General features: G+C 43.8%; 1 protein-coding gene across 4 annotated transcripts in view; it reads right to left on the reverse strand.

Annotated features, from left to right (window-relative positions):
* Positions 1–22991, reverse strand: part of tasora (transcription activation suppressor a) — a 111795-nt gene that overhangs the window by 33021 nt on the left and 55783 nt on the right. For all 4 annotated transcript variants that reach the window (XR_005462433.1, XM_038812813.1, XM_038812812.1 and 1 more), the window contains exons 10-15: positions 11093–11196; positions 10546–10649; positions 10110–10179; positions 9921–9989; positions 8606–9346; positions 5769–6283 (exon numbers count right to left, since the gene is read on the reverse strand). Coding sequence is in view for 3 of the 4 variants with exons in the window: in XM_038812813.1 (XP_038668741.1) it covers positions 5769–6283; positions 8606–9346; positions 9921–9989; positions 10110–10179; positions 10546–10649; positions 11093–11196 (1603 nt within the window). In the remaining variant the exon portion in view is untranslated. The remainder of the gene's footprint in view (positions 1–5768; positions 6284–8605; positions 9347–9920; positions 9990–10109; positions 10180–10545; positions 10650–11092; positions 11197–22991) is intronic.

A 22991-nucleotide genomic window follows, 5' to 3' on the forward strand; every position in this document is an offset into this window, starting at 1 on the left:
GGATGGCCACAGCAGAAAGAGTGAGGGGATGGGTGAAGGAACTGGCAGGAAAATGGATGAAGATGGAAGAGAGTTCCTGCATAGGGATATCCCTCCAAACCCCAGTCACAACAGCACTCCCACCCCACCCGACCAAGTATTCAAGAAGCCCAGTGTTAGTAGCCACAATCTAAACTTGGAACCAGATGGCACAGCACTTCAGCCTAACTGAAATGTAAACTATGGCCTCCATCGGCAACAGATTTAGTCCCACAACAATGGACGCCGCCTGCAAAAGGTGGAGACAGGATGAGGGGACATTAGTGGTTAGGGACACGTACAAGGACGGTAGAGTAGCAACCTTGGAGGAACTCAGAGGTTCCAACTAACAAAAGGAAACAAAGACACATACAGGTCAAAAACTTCCTTCTTAAGGAAACAACGACGTACCCCCAGATACCAGGACATTCACTAATCGAGGAACTGCTGATTGCGGGTGACCTAGGGAAGTGAAACTGTGGGGACCTGTACGGGTGACTGTCGGAGGTGGCACAATCCCCCTTGGACGAGACGAGGGAAAAATGGGAGGAAGAACTAGGCATAGAGGCAAGAGTACGACTCTGGATCGAAGAACTGCACAGGGGGAGGGGGAGCAGCCCCAAGTCGTGGTCCACATAGGTACCAACGACATATGCAGGAAAAGGGATAGGGATGCAAGGCAGGAATTCGGGGAGCTAGATTGTTACCCGTGCCATGTGCTAGCGAGACGAGGAATAGGGAGAGAGAGCAGTTGAACACGTGGCTACAGGGATGGTGCAGGAGGGAGGGTTTCAGATTCCTGGATAATTGGGGCTCATTCTGGGGTAGGTGGGACCTCTACAAACGGGATGGTCTACACCTGGACCAGAGGGATACCAATATCCTGGGGGGGAAATTTGCTAATGCTCTTCGGGAGGGTTTAAACTAGATCAGCAGGGGACTGGGAACCTGAATTGTAGCTCCAGTATACACGAGGTTGAGAGTAGTGAGGTCATGAATAAGGTTTCAAAGTTGCAGGAATGTACCGGCAGGAAGGAAGGTGGTTTAAAGTGCGTCTACGTCAATGCCAGGAGAATCCGGAATAAGGTGGGTGAACTTGCAGTATGGGTTGGTACCTGGGACTTCGATGTTGTGGCCATTTCGGAGACATGGATAGAGCAGGGACAGCAATGGTTGTTGCAGGTGCCGGGGTTTAGATATTTCAGTAAGCTCAGGGAAGGTGGTAAAAGAAAGGGAGGGGTGGCATCGTTAGTCAAGGACAGTATTACGGTGGCAGAAAGGACGTTTGATGAGGACTCGTCTACTGAGGTAGTATGGGCCAAGGTTAGAAACAGGAAAGGAGAGGTCACCCTGTTAGGGGTTTTCTCTAGGCCTCCGAAAAGTTCCAGAGATGTAGAGGAAAGGATTGCAAAGATGGTTTTGGATAGGAGCGAAAGTAACAGGGTAATTGTTATGGGGGACTTTAACTTTCCAAATATTGACTGGAAACTCTATAGTTCGAGTACTTTAGATGTGTGCAGGAGGGTTTCCTGACACAGTATGTTGATAGGCCGAGAGGCGAGGCCATATTGGATTTGGTACTGGGTAATGAACCAGGACAGGTGCTAGATTTGGAGGTAGGCGAGCACTTTGGTGATAGTGACCACAATTCGATTACGTTTACTTTAGTGATGGAAAGGGATAGGTACATACCGCAGGGCACGAGTTATATCTGGGGGAAAGGCAATTATGATGGGATGAGGCAAGACTTAGGATGCATCGGATGGAGAGGAAAACTGCAGGGGATGGGCATAATGGAAATATGGAGTTTGTTCAAGGAACAGCTACTGCGTGTCCTTGATAAGTATGTACCTGTCAGGCAGGGAGGAAATGGTCGATCGAGGGAATCGTGGTTTACTAAAGCAGTTGAAACACTTGTCAAGAGGAAGAAGGAGGCTTATGTAAGGATGAGACGTGAAGGTTCAGTTAGGGTGATCGAGAGTTACAAGTTAGCGAGGAAGGATCTAAAGAGAGAGCTAAGAAGAGCCAGGAGGGGACATGAGAAGTCTTTTGCAGTAGGATCGAACATAACCCTGAAGCGTTCTATAGATATGTCAGGAATTAAAGAATGACTAGGGTAAGAGTAGGGCCAGTCAAGGACAGTAGTGGGAAGTTATGCGTGGAGTCCGAGGAGATAGGAGAGGTGCTAAATGAATATTTTTCGTCAGTATTCACACAGGAAAAAGACAATGTTGACGAGGAGAATACGGAGATACAGGCTACTAGACTAGAAGGGCTTGAGGTTCATAAGGAGGAGGTGTTAGCAATTCTGGAAAGAGTGAAAATAGACAAGTCCCCTGGGCCGGATGGGATATATCCTAGGATTCTCTGGGAAGCTAGGGAGGAGATTGCTGAGGCTTTGGCTTTGATCTTTAAGTCATCTTTGTCTATAGGAATAGTGCAAGACTTGAGGATAGCAAATGTTGTCTCCTTGTTCAAGAAGGGGAGTAGAGACAAGCCCGGTAACTATAGACCAGTGAGCCTTACTTTTGTTGTGGGCAAAGTCTTGGAAAGGTTTATAAGAGATAGGGTGTATAATCATCTGGAAAGGAATAATTTGATTAGAGATAGTTAATACGGTTTTGTGAAGGGTAGGTCGTACCTCACAAACCTTATTGAGTTCTTTGAGAAGGTGACCAAACAGGTGGATGAGGGTAAAGCAGTTGATGTGGTGTATATGGATTTCAGTAAAGCGTTTGATAAGGTTCCCCACGGTAGGCTATTGCAGAAAATACGGAGGCATGGGATTCAGGGTGATGTAGAAGTTTGGATCAGAAATTGGCTAGCTGGAAGAAGACAAAGGGTGGTGGTTGATGGGAAACGTTCAGACTGGAGTCCAGTTACTAGTGGTGTACCACAAGGATCTGTTTTGGGGCCGCTGCGGTTTGTCATTTTTATAAATGACCTGGAGGAGGGCGTAGAAGGATGGGCGAGTAAATTTGCAGATGACACTAAAGTCGGTGGAGTTGTGGACAGTGCGAAAGGATGTTACAAGTTACAGAGGGACATAGATAAGCTGCAGAGCTGGGCTGACAGGTGGTAAATGGAGTTTAATGCAAAAAAATGAGGTCATTCATTTTGGAAGGAATAACAGGAAGACAGAGTACTGGGCTAATGGTAAGATTCTTGGTAGTGTGGACGAGCAGAGAGATCTCGGTGTCCATGTCCATAGATCCCTGAAAGTTGTCACCCAGGTTGAGAGGGTTGTTAAGAAGGCGTATGGTGTTAACTTTTATTGGTAGAGGGATTAAGTTTCGGAGCCATGAGGTAATGTTGCAGTTGTATAAAACTCTGGTACGGCCGCATTTGGAGTATTGCGTGCAATTCTGGTTGCCGCATTATAGGAAGGATGTGGAAGCATTGGAAAGGGTGCAGAGGAGATTTACCCGAATGTTGCCTGGTATGGAGGGAAGATCTTATGAGGGAAGGCTGAGGGACTTGAGGCTGTTTTCATTAGAGAGAAGGTTAAGAGGTGACTTATTTGAGGCATACAAGATGCTCAGAGGATTAGATAGGGTGGACAGTGACAGCCTTTTTCCTTGAATGGTGATGTCTAGCACGAGGGGACATAGCTTTAAATTGAGAGGAGATAGATATAGGACAGATGTCAGAGGTAGGTTCTTTACTCAGAGTAGTATGGGCGTGGAATGCCCTGCCTGCAACAGTAGTGGACTCGCCAACATCAAGGGCATTCAAATGGACATTGGATACACATATGGACGATAAGGGAACAGTTTAGATGGGATTTAGAGTGGTTCCACAGGTCAGCACAACATCGAGGGCCGAAGGGCCTGTACTGCGCTGTTATGTTCTATGTTCTATGTAGGCCGAACTCCACCTCGACATGCACAGGGCTGAGCCTAACACAGCTAAAGGTGGTGCAGAGCGCACCTAGCCAGAACCCGAATGAGCAGGTTCGTTCTGGAGGTGGAAGACAAATATAAATGGTGCCAGGACCATCCGGCAAACCACACCTACATTCCAAGCCTGCCCCAGACTTGCCGGGTTCTGGACAACCTTTTCATAGAATTTTCAGTGCAGAAATGAAATGAAAATGAAATGAAAATCGCTTATTGTCACAAGTAGGCTTCAACTGAAGTTACTGTGAAAAGCCCCTAGTCGCCACATTCCGGCGCCTGTTCGGGGAGGCTGGTACGGGAATTGAACCGTGCTGCTGGCCTGCCTGGGTCTGCTTTCAAAGTCAGCGATTTAGCCCTGTGCTAAACCAGCCCCTGTGCTAAACCAGAAGGAGGCCATTCGGCCCATCTCGTTTGCACCAGCCCTTGGAATGAGTACCTACCCAACCCCATGCCGCCACCCTATCCCCACCTAACCTTTTTTAGAAACTAAGCAGCAATTAACATGGTCAATCCACCTAACCTGCACAGCTTTGGACTGTGGGAGGAAACCCACGCAGACACGGGGAGAAAGTGCAAACTCCACACAGACAGTCACCCAAGGCCAAAATTGAACCACGGACCCTGGAGCTAACCACTGTGCCCCGTGCCACCCCCTTCTTTGAGTCTACATACAGGTCATGGGAGTGTGGAGCCATGCCCAAAGGTGGTGGTCTTCAGGGTTTTAGATCAGCCAGAACTCTTTATGGGAAGGGGGTCCGACACCCTAGCCTTTGCTTCCCTGATCGCTTGCCAGAGAATCTTACTCAGCTGGCGATTGGCAGCACCATCCAAAACTGCAGACTGGCTGTCCGACGCAGCAGAGTTTCTCAAGCTGAAGAAAATAAAATGTGCCATCCTGGGGTCAGAAGGGAGCTTCCACAGGACATGGAACCCATTCACCAACTTGTTCCAAAATCTGTATGTAGCAGGGGTCCACAAACAAGCTGATGGGCAAAGGATGAGTGGGGAGAAAGAGAGGAAGTGAAGGCACGTAACGTAGGAGAGAGAGAGACAAGGGACAAAGCTGCAGGGGATGATCCGGGGGGGGGGGGGGGGGGGGGGGGGGGGGGCAAGTTGAAACCCAAATTAAACTGCAAATAGACATGTGTCAATACGTGCTCTGGCCACACTTGGGATTTTTGGGATTATAACATATCGGCGACTAAAGGGGACCACAGCCAGAGTGGGAAGGAAGACAATAATTGCCTGTAAACATGTGTGCTGGTTTCTGCTTAAGGTCTTTTTTTTTTTTTTTTTGCGACTTTTATTATTTCCCCCCCTTTTTGGCACGGTTATGCAATATACAACAACTTACGAATTAAATTGAGAAACAGGTGTGAAAACCAATAAAAACATTTAAGAAAAATTGGGGCATAAAGGTGGACAGCAAGAAATTTTCCCTCTTGGTGAAAAGATCAACGACCGGGACACAAATTTAAGGAAGGAGCAGGAGGTTTAGAGGGGATATGAGGAACAACCTTTCCACCCAGAGGGTGGTGGGAGTCTGAAACTCACTGTCTGAAAGGATGCTCGAGGCAGAGACCCTCATAACATTTAAGTAATTTAGATGTGCACTTGCAATGCCAAGGCATACAAGGCTATGGGCCAAGTGCAGGAAAGAGGGTTAGAAGGGTTAACTTGTTTTTGACCAGTGTTGATGTGGTGGGCCGAAGGGCCTTTTCTGTGCTGTAGGCCTCCATAGTTCTAAACACCCTTGCTTTGCAAATGACTGAAAAATCCAGGAACTGCTTCCCTACTTTACACATTTCTACGCAGTAGATAACTAGAGAAACACAGAATAGCATGTCTTACCTCTGGGTATTCTTCCCTCAAATTGTATGGTAATGAATGTTCTCCAGGCGGCTGGTCAATTCTTTTTGTTCTGAAATGAATATCAACATATGCTAAACCAGACCCACTTCCACATAATCTCGCACTCTCTTGCTCAAGGCCAGGTACAAAGCCTTCCTGGGAGTGTTCTTGCTTTCTTGCTTCACTGTGTGGGGTGTGGTCATCAATGCTTTTCTGATTCAGTTGTGTTGTCTCATTAATCAAAGAATTACTTTGGTCCCAGTAGTAACCCACATTGTCGCTTTGTAGATTATCACCACTGGGGCAAGCCGGCATCCTTATTTCCTGGTTTAATGGAACCTCAGAGTCTGCCCTCTGACAAGTGGAAGCCTTAAATGCTTCAAGCAACAAACCAACCAGTTTTTCAGGATTTGGAGTAGGTTCATGTTGCCTTAAGTCAGTTTCATCAAAGCCAAGCCCATTTATTACTTGAGATGCTGGATCAGGTAACCTTGATTCATCCACAGCCATTGACCCTGCAAATAATTTAAAAAAAAGAAATTAGCCTGGTGAATATTGATAGTCGTGATTACATGATATGCAAATAGATGGCATTAACGGGAAATTATTTGTGTTCTATACATATATAGCAGATGACATGTTGGCTTTGGAGATGCATGTTTACAACATTTATCTCTGTAAATAAAAGCTTGTGAAGTGTAACAAGATTTGTGACTAGAACACAGTAAATCTTAGATGGCTCTACTTCACTCAGTCCAGTATCTCCATCGTGAGAAAGAGAGAAAAGAGAGGGGAGGGAGGGAAAAAGAGAGGGAGAGAAAAGAGAGAAGAGAGAGAGAGAGGAGAGAGAGAGGGGGAGAGAGGGAGACAGAGGATAAACAACATTTGTACCAACTTGCAACATAGAAAACACTTACACTGTTGTAGTAAACTTTCCAGGTAAGACAATATATTCTACACCAAGTACCTCAGGTTAATGGTCCTCCATCAATGCTACCTCAATTCACTGACAGCTCGGTACTAACTTTAAATCAGCTCATCATTCACTGTTTAAACAAAACTGCACTTGAGAGGTGTAGTCACCTGGGGTGGCCACGTCCCGATTCCAAAATGGATACTCGCAGAGTGCAGGGAAAAATGGACAGCACTAGAAAAACAAGCAGGTGCAAGGTTTCCTGTGGATTGGAACTTGCAGAACCCAGACAGAACTGAAACTACAAGCTATTAGCATAGCAATGAGCTATCTCCGGGGACAAAAAGAAACATTGAAACAATCGGTACCAGGACAGACTCCCCGGCGCCAGTGGAAGCTAAAACAAAGGCAGGCCAACGGTTACCTAGAGCCCGCCCAATGATCAGGGAACAGCCCCGTTATTGGAGAGAATCGATACAAACGATTGGGACATGGTCCAATTAATTGGGACCAAGTCCAGGGTCCGCCCAGAAGGGCGCGAAACCCCTTGGGGTATAAAACAGAGTCCGCAAGGTCAGTTTGCTCTCTTGAGAACTCTTACTTTCTCCATCTTCACCATGGCATTTGGCTGTCAGCGACGAGAGGCCCGCCAAGCACCAGCCAAGTAAGTCTAAGGTCAACGCACGCTACGAGATAGGCGCTCCTAGCTACTATTCCATACCAGTTTGAAGCCAGCAGTATCAGAACCGGACAACAGCCATTGTTCCTCTGACTGAGTGGGCAATCAAAGCTAAGTATAGGCCTTTAGTAGTAGTTGAGCGAGTAGAGTATGTACATGAGTAATAATTGACTGTGTGTGTAAATAAAAGTGCATTCATTTCAAACTTACTAACTGGTGTATCGAGTCATTGATCAGTATTCGGTTTGAACCTTGTGGTGGTATCAGAAAGATACCTGGCGACTCTTGAGCAAAGGTAATTAAAACAGAGCAAATTAAGGGAAAGCATAACGAGCAGAGGTGTGACTAGAGTATGATGCAGACTGACACCAAAGGCGTGGGTTCAATCCCTATAGTGCGTCCTCACCTTGCACCTGACGGTGGAATGGTGTCCCTTAAACTATATAAGGTACCTGGGTGTCATATTTGACGAATAGGATTCACACAAAATAAAATTTGCAGTTTGGTTAAATTACAGATTTATGAGAGCTAAATGTTCACACACTAGATTTTTTTTTTGCCTTGTACTCAAGATAACAAATACTGGGACTGAGAACTGGATCACTTTCACCTTTGAGAATCAGATTAATATCAAGTGCTCCCAGGTCTGACACAGCAGACAAGACACAGGGCTCCCTCTGCTCAAATAATGCACGTTAATTCAGACTTCTGAAAAGGAACCATCACCACCATCATGAAAGTTTCCCATTCTTCTTCGTCTCCAGCACACCCAACCCCAAATATATGTATCCGGAAATACTCAATAGATCGAACAGTATTTGTAGAGAAAGTTTGTTAATATTTCAAGTTTGACAAAGGATTAGACCCGAAATGTTGGCAATTTCTCTTTTCAGTGAGGTTGTCCGACTCAAGTATTTCTAGCATTTTGTTTACACTTCAGATTTCTAGCTTCAGTGCTTTTTGTTTGGTTGCTCATGATCCTTAACAATCATGATATCAAATCACAATTAAAGTCAAGCTGGGTGCTTTTTGTCTTCACATGTTATGTTACCAGCTTTGAAACTAGCCAAACCCATTTCAAACAGAATCCTTAATCAGGAAAAAAAAAAGTCTCATACAACTGATCTGGACTACATTCAAATTAACTCCCTGCCCAAATGTGAGGAGTCACTTAACCCACATTACTCGTATTTCTATGAAGTTAAATATTAAATACTATTTAAATTAAATGCTGTGCTCTATTACCTGGAGTTGTCTTCATAAGCTTATGGCTCCTCTCAGAAATAGATTCTAATTTCCTCTTCAATCCGAGGTTATTTTTGTCAGATATACAATGTGCAAGTCCTTCAATATTCATTATGCTAGCTTCCTCTGGGCCATGCCTTTTCCTTCTATATATCAAGTCAATAAGCTCTTGGATTTTATCAGGATCATAATCAGCCATATTATCAGAAGGCATCACAAAGTTACCGTCAGCTATGATACTGCTCATTTGAGGATCCATTGGTTCCTGAGCAGCAATCTCTGGCATGGAATTCTCACATTTCTGCTCCTCTCCAGCACATGCAACAGGAGAGCTGAGTAACTCAGTATCAGAGAGTGGATATTGGTCTAACATTTCTCTAGCTTTGGAAACTTCAAACTGATACCGAAGAGGATGAAAAAAGTAAGAGCGTAGGATTCTCGGTAAATTTGATCTCTTTTGCCTGGTTGTAGAGAACCGTTTCTCCTCATAAGTGGGAATGAAGAACTGATTAAGCTTTCCATTTTCAGCAGAAGCCTCTTTTCCTTGGGAATTCTTCAGGTAACCAATTACATTATTTTCAAATGCAGCATCCATAGTTGAATTCTTTAAGCTACCAGGCAGCTCTTTTCGAATTTTATCCAAAGCAAAGTGCAACGCAGGTATAAGCTTGGATAACTGCGGCATGACCTCTGGGTCACTGTATACAGTTGAGACAGATTCAGCATTTCTCTTGATTTCATCTACAAAAGGAACACAAACAGCCACCAACATTAGGCTCATTTACATAGTAGGCTAACAAATTAAAATGCAGTAACAGGAAGAAAGGAAAACAACAATTTGTGGACCATTAATCCAAGTTTATATCACTTTTGAAAACAATTTTTGCAGCAAAGTTGCCACATTTTCATCACTCTTGAAAACATTTCACTTCCCACTGCCTGCTTAAAAACTTAAAATATTTACACTGAAGTTTTAAGATGCTTGTGTCAATTTATAGTGCAACATGCAAATTATCCAATTAAGCAAATGAGGACAAAGACAACCTAACATCTAATTACAGGGAAATTAATAGCAACTGAGATAGGCCAGGCAATTACTGTTGCTCTATTCAGCCCATCTACACTGCCACAGAATTTCTACTTTCCTTGACAAGGCAATAGTGGAGTAAAATACAGAGGTGGCTAAAGTAGGTACACATTACTTAAATAACAATTGCATACCACAACTAGCTTACATATTTGAGGGGACTTAATTTATCATATTCCTACGACAATTGCTTCTGGGCTTATTTGGTTCCATACTGATTTAACTCACCACCAATCACTCTGGACTCTGGAAACAGAAATAATGCTTGAAGGAACTTGGGTTTCGAGCTTTCAGAACCTGATTTTAAAAAATACATTTATAATGAGAATTATGAATCAAACCCGTAGTTGTAACTAAAGTTTAAATTTTTTAAATTACATTACAATATTTAATATAAACCTGAGCAATCACACTTACCATTATCCACCATTTCTGATGGAGAAAATAAAAGTAGAAATCCTCGATCACCCAACTGTTTTAGAAGAACCTATGCATAAAGATAAAATCTTCAAAATGTTACAAATATGACAAGAGATTGGCTCAAGAAAAACAGCACTGGGATGGCAGGTGTAAGGAAGTGACACGGCCAAGGTGCTGGACGAGCAAGTACATGAACAGGGCTGACAACAAACATGCACAACACATTTAAGCTTTAATCTTCCAATTCGTTAACTGAGGAGTAGGCATGCTGGAATTGAAAGAACTAAGCAAAATGAGCTAAGCTTCAATCATTATTGACACTCGCTAGGCAAGATGCAAACATTAAAAAATGGCGGTTGTATTTTATTCAATGGAATTATTGAAAGGAATTCAACATTTTGAGGTTTAGTGAATGATTTAATTTGTAACTCACTAGTTTTTCCACTTCCAGTTTATGAAGCAGAGACTCCAAATTGCTCCCCGTTTTTCCTTGTTCCACGAACTCAAACAAGCTATAATACAATCCATTCTTCAGTGCTGGGGAAAACAGATAAAACTGCTCTAAACATAATTTGGCAGAATTTATTAGTCTGACATCATAATAAATGAGACATATTTATAGTCAATTCTCTTCAAGGGCAGCAGGCTATTTTGAACTGTTTGTATTGTGGGTTGCTTTGAGTGGGGAAAGAAGAAAAAAGTGACGGGGCGTGGGGAAAGACTGAAAAAAGCAAAAATAAGTTCTCACTCTTGCAGTGTTTGAAGGGAAAAGCAAAAAACAGACATGGGTTATCCCCCTTCCTCTCCACCCCCAATTACACAAAAACAGTCAGTACATTTGGAGGAACCAATTGGGACTGTCCAGAATCACAGCTCTGTTGCCACATCAGCTCAAGTGATTTGCAATCCACAAAAGGCAAGAGGGGAAATTCTAACTATACACGGTAAACAAAATGTTTAATCACAGGTTAAGTTCTCACCTTCTCTCATCCCCAAGAAAGTTGCTTTCCGAAACACTGTCATTGGTACTTTATTTTTTAAGCTATCGACACTCATAACCGTTGCAATATCCAGTTTTTCAGGCCTAAAAAAAAAGGGAGTGTCTACGTGATAAAAAGCAAGACATACAAATTCAACTACAGTGATATCTGCATAACTGTCAGATATCCCAAGCCAATCAGCACAGAATATTCAATTATTTGATTCTATTTTATTGTAAATTATCCCAGTTTTAACAGTGAAATGGACATGTTCAGAGAAGTTAATTATAAATACAGACCGCAATAAGCAGAAAGGATAATCACTTTCAATTTGGTTGGATACCGCGTCAACATTCAAGGCTGTGAAAAGTGATTAGACCCCACCAAGGTCAGTTCAAACAATGGTAACATTTGGCACTTAATACAGCATATGGGAATGAAAAGTATGATATGGATGATGCATTGCAGGCATAAATTTCCGCATGGAAATATAAAATATTAGCAATAGCAGAGAGTTGGCAGCTTAATATTCCCGGTTCAGGAAGTAAAAGGGGACACAGACAGTATTTTTTAAAAAAGTATTATAGCTCTGGAGGGAATTTGTGTATTTGAAGGGTTAATGGCAGAGTTTATTCGGTTAGAAATCAGGATGTTCGAATTAAGAGGAGCTGCTTTGCAACTGGTGAGTATTATACAGGCCACAATATAGTGTGAAGGAGATAAAAGTAAACTTGTAGGAATTTTTTTTATAATTCATTCTCGAGATGTGGGTGTCGCTGGTTACACCAGCATTTATTGCCTATCTGTAGTTGCCATTAAGACGATGGCGAACTGTGTTCTTGAACTGCTGCAGTCATGTGGTGTAGGTACACCCACAGTGCTGTCAGGAAGAAAGTCCCATGATTTTGATCCAGTGGCAGTGAAGGAACAACAATTCATTTCCAAGGTCAGGATGATGGGTGGCTTGGAGAAGACATTCCAGTTGGTGTTTCCGTACTGTCAGCTGCCCTTGTCCTTCTAGATGGTAGCGGTCATGGGTTTCGAAGGTGCTGTCTAAGGAGACTTGGCGAGTTCCTGCAGTACAACTTGTAGATGATATACAGCTGCCACTGTGCTTTGGTGGGGAAGGGAGTGAATATTTGTGGATGGGATGCCTTGTCCTGGATTGCGTCAAGCTTAGTGTGTTGGGAGCTGCACTCACCAGGTGAGAATTCCATCATGCTGCTTTTTAAAAAAAATTTCAGTACCTGTTTATTTTTCTTTCCCCAATTAAGGGTCAATTTAGCTTGCCCAATCCACCTATCCTGCACATCGTTTTGGATTGTGGGGGTAAGACCCACACAGACACGGGGAAAATGTGCAAATGCCATACAGGCAGTGAGCCAGGGTCGGATCGAACCCCTGAGGTCGCAGTGATTCCACCACACTCTTGACTTGTACCACGTAGATCAGGGGTGGGCAACTACGGCCCGACGAAGGTTTTATGCGGCCCGCCAATGAGGTGCCCGGAATCATAACCGGCATTTTGAAAAGCCGCTGAAGTAAATGCGCTTATTCAATAAGCGCATTTACTTGAGCGGCTTTTCCCCGGCGGCTTGTCAAAAATGCCGGTTATGATTCCGGGCACCTCATTGGCGGGCCGCATAAAAACGCGCGTAGTGGGGTGGATGAGTGGGGCTGTCTCGTTGGTCGGTTTAGTTGGGTGTGCGACCAATAGGAGTCCAGGTTACAAACAATAAGCCTTATTATTGTTTGTAACCTGGACTCCTATTGGTCGCTGTAGCCATGCTGGCCACGCAAAATGGACACTGAGCCAAACTAAAATGGAAGACAGAAGGAAAAGCCTGTTTAGTGAGAACAGACAGCCTGCTCTCAACTAATTAGCATTTTGCAAGCAGCAAACCAGTTTTCTGGCCAGGTGCAAGATCTCCAAGCCAAAGGTGTTAATGGCAAAGCGCTTAACATTCTGATGAGGCAGCCCAGATCCAGGCACAAACAATGGCAACATTTCCATCTCAATGTAACACTTAATTGGTTGTGCAGACAGGATGGCACCTGAGTAACGAATATCGAAACCACCCCCCAACATCGAGGACAGCCCCCGCATTGGAGGATTTCGAAGGTAACCGTTTGGAAACGCTCCAATCGGTACCGAAAGGTAGAGCCCGCCTAGAAGGGGGCAAGGACATTAGAGAGGGGTATAAAGGCAAATTCCCCACAGAGCCCGGTCTGTTAAACCCGTGCTCCGGCCCTGACTGACATCTTGCATCCTGACTCCAGCCGTTGAGCACCAGCCGCCGAAACCGTAAGTTCAACGCTCGCTACGCGATCCAAGCCCACTAGACCCCCAGTACCAGAACGCTTGCTGAAGGCTGCAGTACAAGACCAGGACGAAGGCCTCGTTCTCTGACCTTGCCTGTTCCTGTTAGATAAGTATTCTGTTCACTTAAGTTTAGTTATAGCTTAGTCTCTTAGTGTGTGCATGAGTATTTATTATAACTGTATAATAAATATTGATCGTTTGAACCTTACTAATCGGTGTATCGTCTTTATTACTTTGAACTTGACCTTGGAATACTTGTGACGTTGTCTATACGGCAACTGGCGACTCCAGAGCTGAATAATTACATAGAACAGAGCCTAGTAGTGTTAAGCACACGTCGAATACGGAGGCGTGTTAATACACTCCAATAAACGGGACTCCTATTGGTCGCACACCCAACTAAACTGACCAATAAGGCAGCCCCACTCATCCACCCCACTACGCGCGTTTTTATCGTTGACTCGGCCAGGCTGTGCTTCTGTCAGTGTTAAGGATCAGCACAAGCAACTTGACACCTGATTTCAACAAACTGGTAAATGACTGCAGTCAGATGCATCATTCTCATTGACATTGTTCTGTTACTTACTGAGTTACTTTGTTTTTCAAATAAATGTGCTTTTTTTCCTTTAAAGACCTTTTATTTTGGCTATTTAAAATATTAATTATTTTACTTAATATACTATGCGGCCTTTTAAAATTGTGAATTTCTGAATGTGGCCCTTGCACGGAAAAGTTTGCCCACCCCTGACTTAGATGGTGGACAGGCTTTAGGGAATTAGGCGGTGAGTTACTCTTCGTCTCTGACCTGCTCCCAATTCAGTTTTGGGTCAATGGTAATCTACACAATATTGATACTAGGGGTTCAGCAGTGGTCATGGCATTAAATGTCATGGGGTAATGGTTGGAGTCTAGCTTGTTGGAATTGAATTACAGAAAAATGCAAGAATTACAGAGTAGTGATAAACGGAACATTAATTATGCTAATATGGATAGTAACCAACAGTGTAAAGGGCAGAGGGGAGGAATTCCTGAAATGGGTACAAGTCTCTATCAGTGTGTTTACAGCCCAATGTGGATGTAGTGCTGGATTCAATCCTTGGAAATGAAGTGGGACATGTTTCAGTGAGAACAATAATTATAATAGGTTCAGAACAGCAATGAAAAGGACAAGTTACAAATGTGTAAAAACACTCAACCGGAGAAGAGTCAACTTCAACAAGTAAAGGGATCTGGCCTGGGAGACTGGAATCGAGAATCAATAGCAATTGTGCCATTACTGTTATGTCTATGAAATATGTGCCCACCTTGGCCTTCAAAAAGGAGGCGTTTTGAGTAAGAAATAGACACATTCATTCCCATGAGCAGTGGAGTATCCAAAACGGATAAAGATACAGTAAAGAACCAAGCGGGATACAGAAAGTAGAGAAGATCTAAATGAACGGAATAGGAATGGGAAAATGTATAAAAATAGATCAGTAGCCATCATAAAGAAGGAACATAAAAGTCTTTTACACTCACCAATAGTAAAATGGTAATCCAAGAGATAGTGGCTTTGATTAGGGAGAAGAGGTTAGTTTGAGGGGGGAGAAGAGTGCACGGTTCGAGGGGGGTGCCAACCAGGAGACTATAAGTCCATAAGACACAAGAAGGCCATTTGACCAACCAAGTCTACGCCAATGTGAAATCATGACCAATTTGATGTGATAATTCTCAAATCCATTTTCCCACCTTATCCCTATAACCCTGGATTCCCAGGGGCTGGTTTAGCTCAGTTGACTGGACAGCCAGTCTGTGGTGCAGAGCAAAGCCAACGTACCTGCTGGAGGTTATCTGTGAATACCCCATCTTCTCAACCAATGAACACAGGCTCATTCCCATTTGCCTTCTCTACTACCTGGACTTGCATGCTAGCTTTTTGTGAGTTATGCACGAGGAACCCCAAATTCCTCTGTACTGCAGCTTTCTGCAGTCTTTCTCCATTTAGATATTCTGCTCCTTCATTCTTCCTACCAAGGTGCATAACGTTACGTTTTCCTACATTATATTCCAGCTGCCAAGTTTTTGCCCACTCACTTAATCTGTCTATATCCTTCTGTAGACTATGTGTCAGCTTCACCATTCATCTTCCCATCTATTTTTGTGTCATCTGCAAACTCTGCAATAATACATTCACTGACCTCGTCCAAGTCATTAATATATATTGTAAATCATTGTGGCCCCAGTACTGATCCAGATAGCACTCCTAGTTACAGGTTGCCATCCTGAAATGCCCCTCTTATCCTAACTGTCTTCTATTAGCTAGCCAATCTTCTTTCCATGCTAATATGTTACGCCAAAAACCATGGGCTCTTATAGCCTTTTGTGCAATAACTTATTGAACGTTTTTTGGAAATTCAAGTATATCATATTTACTGGTTCCCCTTTATCTGTCCTGCTCATTAACACAAAGATTTCTAATAAATTTGTAAGGCATGATTTAACCTTTATGAAACTGCTTACTCTGCTTGATTATATTATTTACTTCTAAATAGATATTACATCCTTTATAATGGGCTCTAACATTTTGTCAATGACATAGGTTAAGCTAACTGCCCTATAGTGAACTGTTTTAGTCTCCTTTTTTGAATAGGTGTGTTGCACTGGCAGTTTTCCAATCCTCTAGGACTTTTCCAGAAACCAACGAATCTTGGAAGATTACTACCAGTACATCCACTACATCTGCAGCTACTTCCGTTAATATTATAGGATGCAACCCATCAGGTTCAGGGGACTCATTGGCCTTTGGCCCCATTCATTTCACTAGCACTTTTTCTCTAGTGATAGTTATTGCATTTATTTTCTCCCCCCACTTTTGCCCGTTGATTATTTAGTATTTTTGGAACGTTAGTGTCTTCTACAGTACTATGAAGACGCATGCAAATTATTTAACTCTTATGCCAGTCCCTGGTTCCCCATTCTCCAAGGGGTCTGTGTTCATTTTAGCCTCTCTTCCTTTTTATTTATTTAAATACACTTTACTGTCCATTTTTATATTATTTGCTAGTTTACCCTCAAGTTTATCTGCTCCCTCTTATTTTTTTGTTCAGCTTTTATTGATTTTAAAACTTTCCCAATTGGCTGACTTACCATTAATCTTTGCCACATTGCATCTTTTTTCTTTCAAAATAATACCATCCTTAACTCATCCAGCAGAGGGCAGCAGAGCAGAGCTACTGATCAGCTGTTCTGGGGAAATTTGCATACGTGCAGTGCGGTCAGCCTAATTTGAAGGTGGTTTGTGGAGGGCCTGTTGTCAAGTGACAGTTAAACCCGAAATACTTAGTCAGTGTTTCCCACCCTACCTCCTCCTCTAACCAAACCCTCTCTCCCTCCCCCCCCCCCCCCCCCCCCCCCCCCCCCAAACGGTTGTTGGGAAGCGGGAGCAGGGGCCTGTCGTGAAGGTGAGTGAGTGCCTTTAAATTTGCTGACCTTTCAGCGGGAGCAGGGTTTGAGGGAATATCAGGTAAGCTCTTCCTTTCTTTTTCTTGTTTTTTTTAATCTAGAGGTGATGTCAGGGAAGGCAGTACAATGCTCCTCCTGCAGAATGTTTGAGGTGAGGGGCGCCGTCAGTGTCCCTGCTGATTTCATCTGTGGGAAGTGCACCCAACTCCAGCTCCTCAAAAACCGTGTTAGGGATCTGGAGCTTGAGCTGGATGAACGTCGGATCATTCGGGAGGCAGAGGGGGTCATAGATAGGAGCTTCAGGGAAGTAGTTACACCAAAGACTGGAGATAGATGGGTAACTGTAAGAGGGACTGGGAAGAAGCAGTCAGTGCAGGGACCCCCTGCGGTCGTTCCCCTGAGTAACAAGTATACCGTTTTGGATACTTGGGGGGGGGGGGGGGGAGGGACGACGACTTACCAGGGGTAAGCCATGGGGTACGGGCCTCTGGCACGGAGTCTGTCCCTGTTGCTCAGAAGGGAAGGGGGAAAGGAGTACAACATTAGTAATTGGGGACTCAATAGTCAGGAGCACAGATAGGAGATTTTGTGGGAGCGAGAGAGACTCACGTTTGGTATGTTGCCTCCCAGGTGCACGGGTACGTGATGTCTCGGATCGTGTTTTCCAGGTCCTTAAGGGGGAGGGGGAGCAACCCCAAGTCGTAGTCCACATTGGCACTAACGATATAGGTAGGAAAGGGGGCAAGGATGTCAGGCAGGCCTTTAGGGAGCTAGGATGGAAGCTCAGAGCGAGAACAAACAGAGTTGTTATCTCTGGGTTGTTGCCCGTGCCACGTGATAGTGAGATGAGGAATAGGGAGAGAGCAATTAAACACGTGGCTACAGGGATGGTGCAGGCAGGAGGGATTCAGATTTCTGGATAACTGGGGCTCTTTCTGGGGAAGGTGGGACCTCTATAGACAGGATGGTCGACATCTGAACCTGAGGGGCACCAATATCCTGGGGGGGGGGGGGGGGATTTGTTAGTGCTCTTTGGGGGGGTTTAAACTAATTCAGCAGGGGCATGGGAACCTGGATTGTAGTTTTGGGGTACGGGAGATTGAGAGTATAGAGGTCAGGAGCACAGATTTGACTTCGCAGTAGGGTGCCAGTGTTCAGGTAGGTGGTTTGAAGTGTGTCTACTTCAATGCCAGGAGTATACGAAATAAGGTAGGGGAACTGGCAGCATGGGTTGGTACCTGGGACTTCGATGTTGTGGCCATTTCAGAGACATGGATAGAGCAGGGACAGGAATGGTTGTTGCAGGTTCCGGGGTTTAGGTGTTTTAGTAAGCTCAGAGAAGGGGGCAAAAGAGGGGGAGGTGTGGCATTGCTAGTCAAGGACAGTATTACGGTGGCGGAAAGGATGCTAGATGGGGACTCTTCTTCCGAGGTAGTATGGGCTGAGGTTAGAAACAGGAAAGGAGAGGTCACCCTGTTGGGAGTTTTCTATAGGCCACCTAATAGTTCTAGGGATGTAGAGGAAAGGATGGCGAAGATGATTCTGGAAAAGAGCGAAAGTAACAGGGTAGTTGTTATGGGAGACTTTAACTTTCCAAATATTGACTGGAAAAGATATAGTTCGAGTACATTAGATGGGTCGTTCTTTGTACAATGTGTGCAGGAGGGTTTCCTGACACAATATGTTGACAGGCCAACAAGAGGCGAGGCCACATTGGATTTGGTTTTGGGTAATGAACCAGGCCAGGTGTTAGGTCTGGAGGTAGGTGAGCACTTTGGAAACAGTGACCACAATTCGGTGATCTTTACGTTAGTGATGGAAAGGGATAAGTATACCCCGCAGGGCAAGTGTTATAGCTGGGGGAAGGGCAATTATGATGCCATTAGACGTGACTTAGGATGTGTAGGTTGGAGAAGTAGGCTGCAAGGGTTGGGCACACTGGATATGTGGAGCTTGTTCAAGGAACAGCTATTGCATGTTCTTGATAAGTACGTACCAGTCAGGCAGGGAGGAAGGGGTTGAGCGAGGGAACCGTGGTTTACCAAAGAAGTGGAATCTCTTGTTAAGAGGAAGAAGGAGGCCTATGTGAAGATGAGGCGTGAAGTTTCAGTTGGGGCGCTTGATAGTTACAAGGAAGCGAGGAAGGATCTAAAGAGAGAGCTAAGACGAGCAAGGAGGGGACATGAGAAGTCTTTGGCAGGTAGGATCAAGGAAAACCCAAAAGCTTTCTATAGGTATGTCAGGAATAAAAGAATGACTAGGGTAAGAGTAGGGTCAGTCAAGGACAGTGGTGGGAAGTTGTGTGTGGAGGCTGAGGAGATAAGCGAGATACTAAATGAATACTTTTCGTCAGTATTCACTCAGGAAAAAGATAATGTTGTGGAGGAGAATGCTGAGACCCAGGCTATTAGAATAGATGGCATTGAGGTGCGTAGGGAAGAAGTGTTGGCAATTCTGGACAAGGTGAAAATAGATAAGTCCCCGGGGCCTGATGGGATTTATCCTAGGATTCTCTGGGAAGCCAGGGAAGAGATTGCTGAGCCTTTGGCTTTGATTTTTATGTCATCATTGGCTACAGGAATAGTGCCAGAGGACTGTAGGATAGCAAATGTGGCCCCTTTGTTCAAGAAGGGGAGTAGAGATAACCCCGGTAACTATAGGTCGGTGAGCCTCACGTCTGTTGTGGGTAAAGTCTTGGAGAGGATTATAAGAGATACGATTTATAATCATCTAGATAGGAATAATATGATTAGGGATAGTCAGCATGGTTTTGTGAAGGGTAGGTCATGCCTCACAAAACTTATCGAGTTCTTTGAGAAGGTGACTGAACAGGTGGACGAGGGTAGAGCAGTTGATGTGGTGTATATAGATTTCAGTAAAGCGTTTGATAAGGTTCCCCACGGTCGGCTATTGCAGGAAATACGGAGGCTGGGGATTGAGGGTGATTTAGAGATGTGGATCAGAAATTGGCTAGTTGAAAGAAGACAGAGGGTGGTGGTTGATGGCAAATGTTTAGAATGGAGTTCAGTTACGAGTGGCGTACCACAAGGATCTGTTCTGGGGCCGTTGCCGTTTGTCATTTTTATAAATGACCTAGAGGAGGGCACAGAAGGTTGGGTGAGTAAATTTGCAGACGACATTAAAGTCGGTGGAGTTGTAGACAGTGTGGAAGGATGTTGCAGGTTACAGAGGGACATAGATAAGCTGCAGAGCTGGGCTGAGAGGTGGCAAATGGAGTTTAATGTAGAGAAGTGTGAGGTGATTCACTTTGGAAAGAATAACAGGAATGCGGAATATTTGGCTAATGGTAAAATTCTTAGCAGTGCGGATGAGCAGAGGGATCTCGGTGTCCATGTACATAGATCCCTGAAAGTTGCCACCCAGGTTGATAGGGTTGTGAAGAAGGCCTATGGTGTGTTGGCCTTTATTGGTAGAGGGATTGAGTTCCAGAGCCATGTGGTCATGTTGCAGCTGTACAAAACTCTGGTACGGCCGCATTTGGAGTATTGCGTACAGTTCTGGTCGCCTCATTATAGGAAGGACGTGGAAGCTTTGGAACGGGTGCAGAGGAGATTTACCAGGATGTTGCCTGGTATGGAGGGAAAATCTTATGAGGAAAGGCTGATGGACTTGAGGTTATTTTCGTTAGAGAGAAGAAGGTTAAGAGGTGACTTAATAGAGGCATACAAAATGATCAGAGGGTTAGATAGGGTGGACAGTGAGAGCCTTCTCCCACGGATGGAGGTGGTTAGCACGAGGGGACATAGCCTTAAATTGAGGGGTAATAGATATAGGACAGACGTCAGAGGTAGGTTTTTTTACGCAAAGAGTGGTGAGGCCGTGGAATGCCCTACCTGCAACAGTAGTGAACTCGCCAACATTGAGGGCATTTAAAAGTTTATTGGATAAGCATATGGATGATAATGGCATTGTGTAGGATAGATGGCCTTTAGTTTTTGACTTCCCATGTCGGTGCAACATCGTGGGCCGAAGGGCCTGTACTGCGCTGTATCGTTCTATGTTCTATGTTCCTTGATTAACCATGGCTGATTTATCCCCTTCCTAGAATTCTTCTTCACTGGGAAATATTTTTGTTGTGAGGCATGAGCTATTTTCATAAATGTCTGCCATTGCTAGTTAACGTTCTTTTCTGCTCAATGTCTTTTCCACTCTAACCAACTCTGCCTCATTCCTTTGTATTTACGCTTATTTAAATTTAGTACAGCTGTTCTGACCCAAGTTTCTCACTCTCAAACTGAATGCTACTATGTCTCCTCGAGGATCTTTTATTTATTGTTTATTAAACCTGCCTCAATACACATCACAAGATCCAAAATAGTCTGATCCCTAGCTGGATTCACAACATATTGTTCCAGGAAACACATTTTTTAAAAAAATCTATATGCACCACCCTCATCAGCCTTCCCTTTTAAAAGCAAAATTTATGTTTTTTTTACTTAAATGTGTGTAGTTTTCAATACAAAATAAATTATTTAATGGCACAAATATTTATCCCAAATACACACTATGAATTCTCCCTCATGGCTACCTCTGCCAATCTGATTTTCCCAAACTACAAGAAGATTAAAGTCACCCATGATTAAAGTACTGCATTTTTTACATGCCCTCTATCTCCTGATTTCTCAGTCTTACGTATAGCTGTTCGGAGACGACTCCCACAAATGTCTTTTTCCACTTGTTATTTCTTACTTCCACTGATATGGATTCTATGTCTTCCGATCCAAGATTATTTCTTGCTATCGTTTTTATTCCATCTTCTATTAACAAAGCTACTCCATCACCATTTCCTTCATTCCTGTCCTTATGAAAAGTCACATTGCCCTGAATATTTAGCTGCCAGCTTTGATCTCCTTGTAACCACCTTTCTGTAATGGCTAGAAAATCATATCTCGTAACCTCAATTTGTGCCATTAAATAATTTATTTTGTATTGAAAACTACACACATTTAAGTAAAAAAAACATAAATTTTGCTTTTAAAAGGGAAGGCTGATGAGGGTGGTGCATATAGATTTTTTTTTTAAATAAAGGTGTCTGACAGAGTACCGCATAACAGGCTTGCTAGTAAAATGAAAGCAGTAGGATTAGACAGCGGGAGAATTGACACAAAACCTTTGTTTTTCAGACTGGAGGAAGGAGTTCTCCAGGATTGATACCACTATAATGTCCTGGATTTGGTTTACAGGGCATAAATTCAAACGGTTCAAGATAATACAAAACTTAAATGTAGAATACAATAAGTAGGATTGTAACAGACTAATGAAATGGGCAGATCCAGCAGACAGGGATGCATTGGTAATAGAACATAGAACAGTACAGCACAGTACAGGCCCTTCAGCCCACAATGTTGTGCCGACCATTTATCCCAATCCAAGATCAACCTAACCTACACCTCTTCAATTTACTGCTGTCCATGTGTCTGTCTAAGAGTCACTTAAATGTCCCTAATGACTCAGACTCCACCACCTCTGCTGGCAGTGCATTACACAGAGTGATAGGTATGTGGAAAGAACCTACCTCTGACATCCTCTATACCTTCCTCCAATCACCTTAAAATTATGTCCACTCGTGACAGCCATTTCCACCCTGGGGAAAAGTCTCTGGCTATCCACTCTATCCATGCCTCTCATCACCTTGTACATCTCTATCAAGTCACTTCTATGCCTTCTTCGCTCCAGTGAGAAAAGCCCTAGCTCCTTCAATCTTTCTTCATAAGACATGCCCTCCAGTCCAGACAACATCCTGTTAAATCTCCTCTGTACCCTCTCCAAAGCATCCACATCCTTCCTATAATGAGGCAACCAGAACTGGACACAATATTCCAAGTGTGGTCTAACTAGAGTTTTATAAAGCTGCAGCAAAACCTCGCAGCTCTTAAACTCAATCCCTTGTTAATGAAAGCCAACACACCATACGCCTTCTTAACAACCCTATCAACCTGGGTGGTAACTTTGAGGGATCTATGTACGTGGATTCCAAGATCCCTTTGTTCCTCCACACTTTCATGAATCCTGCCTTTAACCCTGTATTTAGCATTCAAATTCGACCTTCCAAAATGAATCACTTCACATTTATCAAGGTTGAACTCCATCTGCCACCTCAGCCTAGCTCTGCAT

This window comes from Scyliorhinus canicula, chromosome 11, assembly GCF_902713615.1.
Source record: "Scyliorhinus canicula chromosome 11, sScyCan1.1, whole genome shotgun sequence".
In the NCBI taxonomy this organism is placed as follows: domain Eukaryota; kingdom Metazoa; phylum Chordata; class Chondrichthyes; order Carcharhiniformes; family Scyliorhinidae; genus Scyliorhinus; species Scyliorhinus canicula.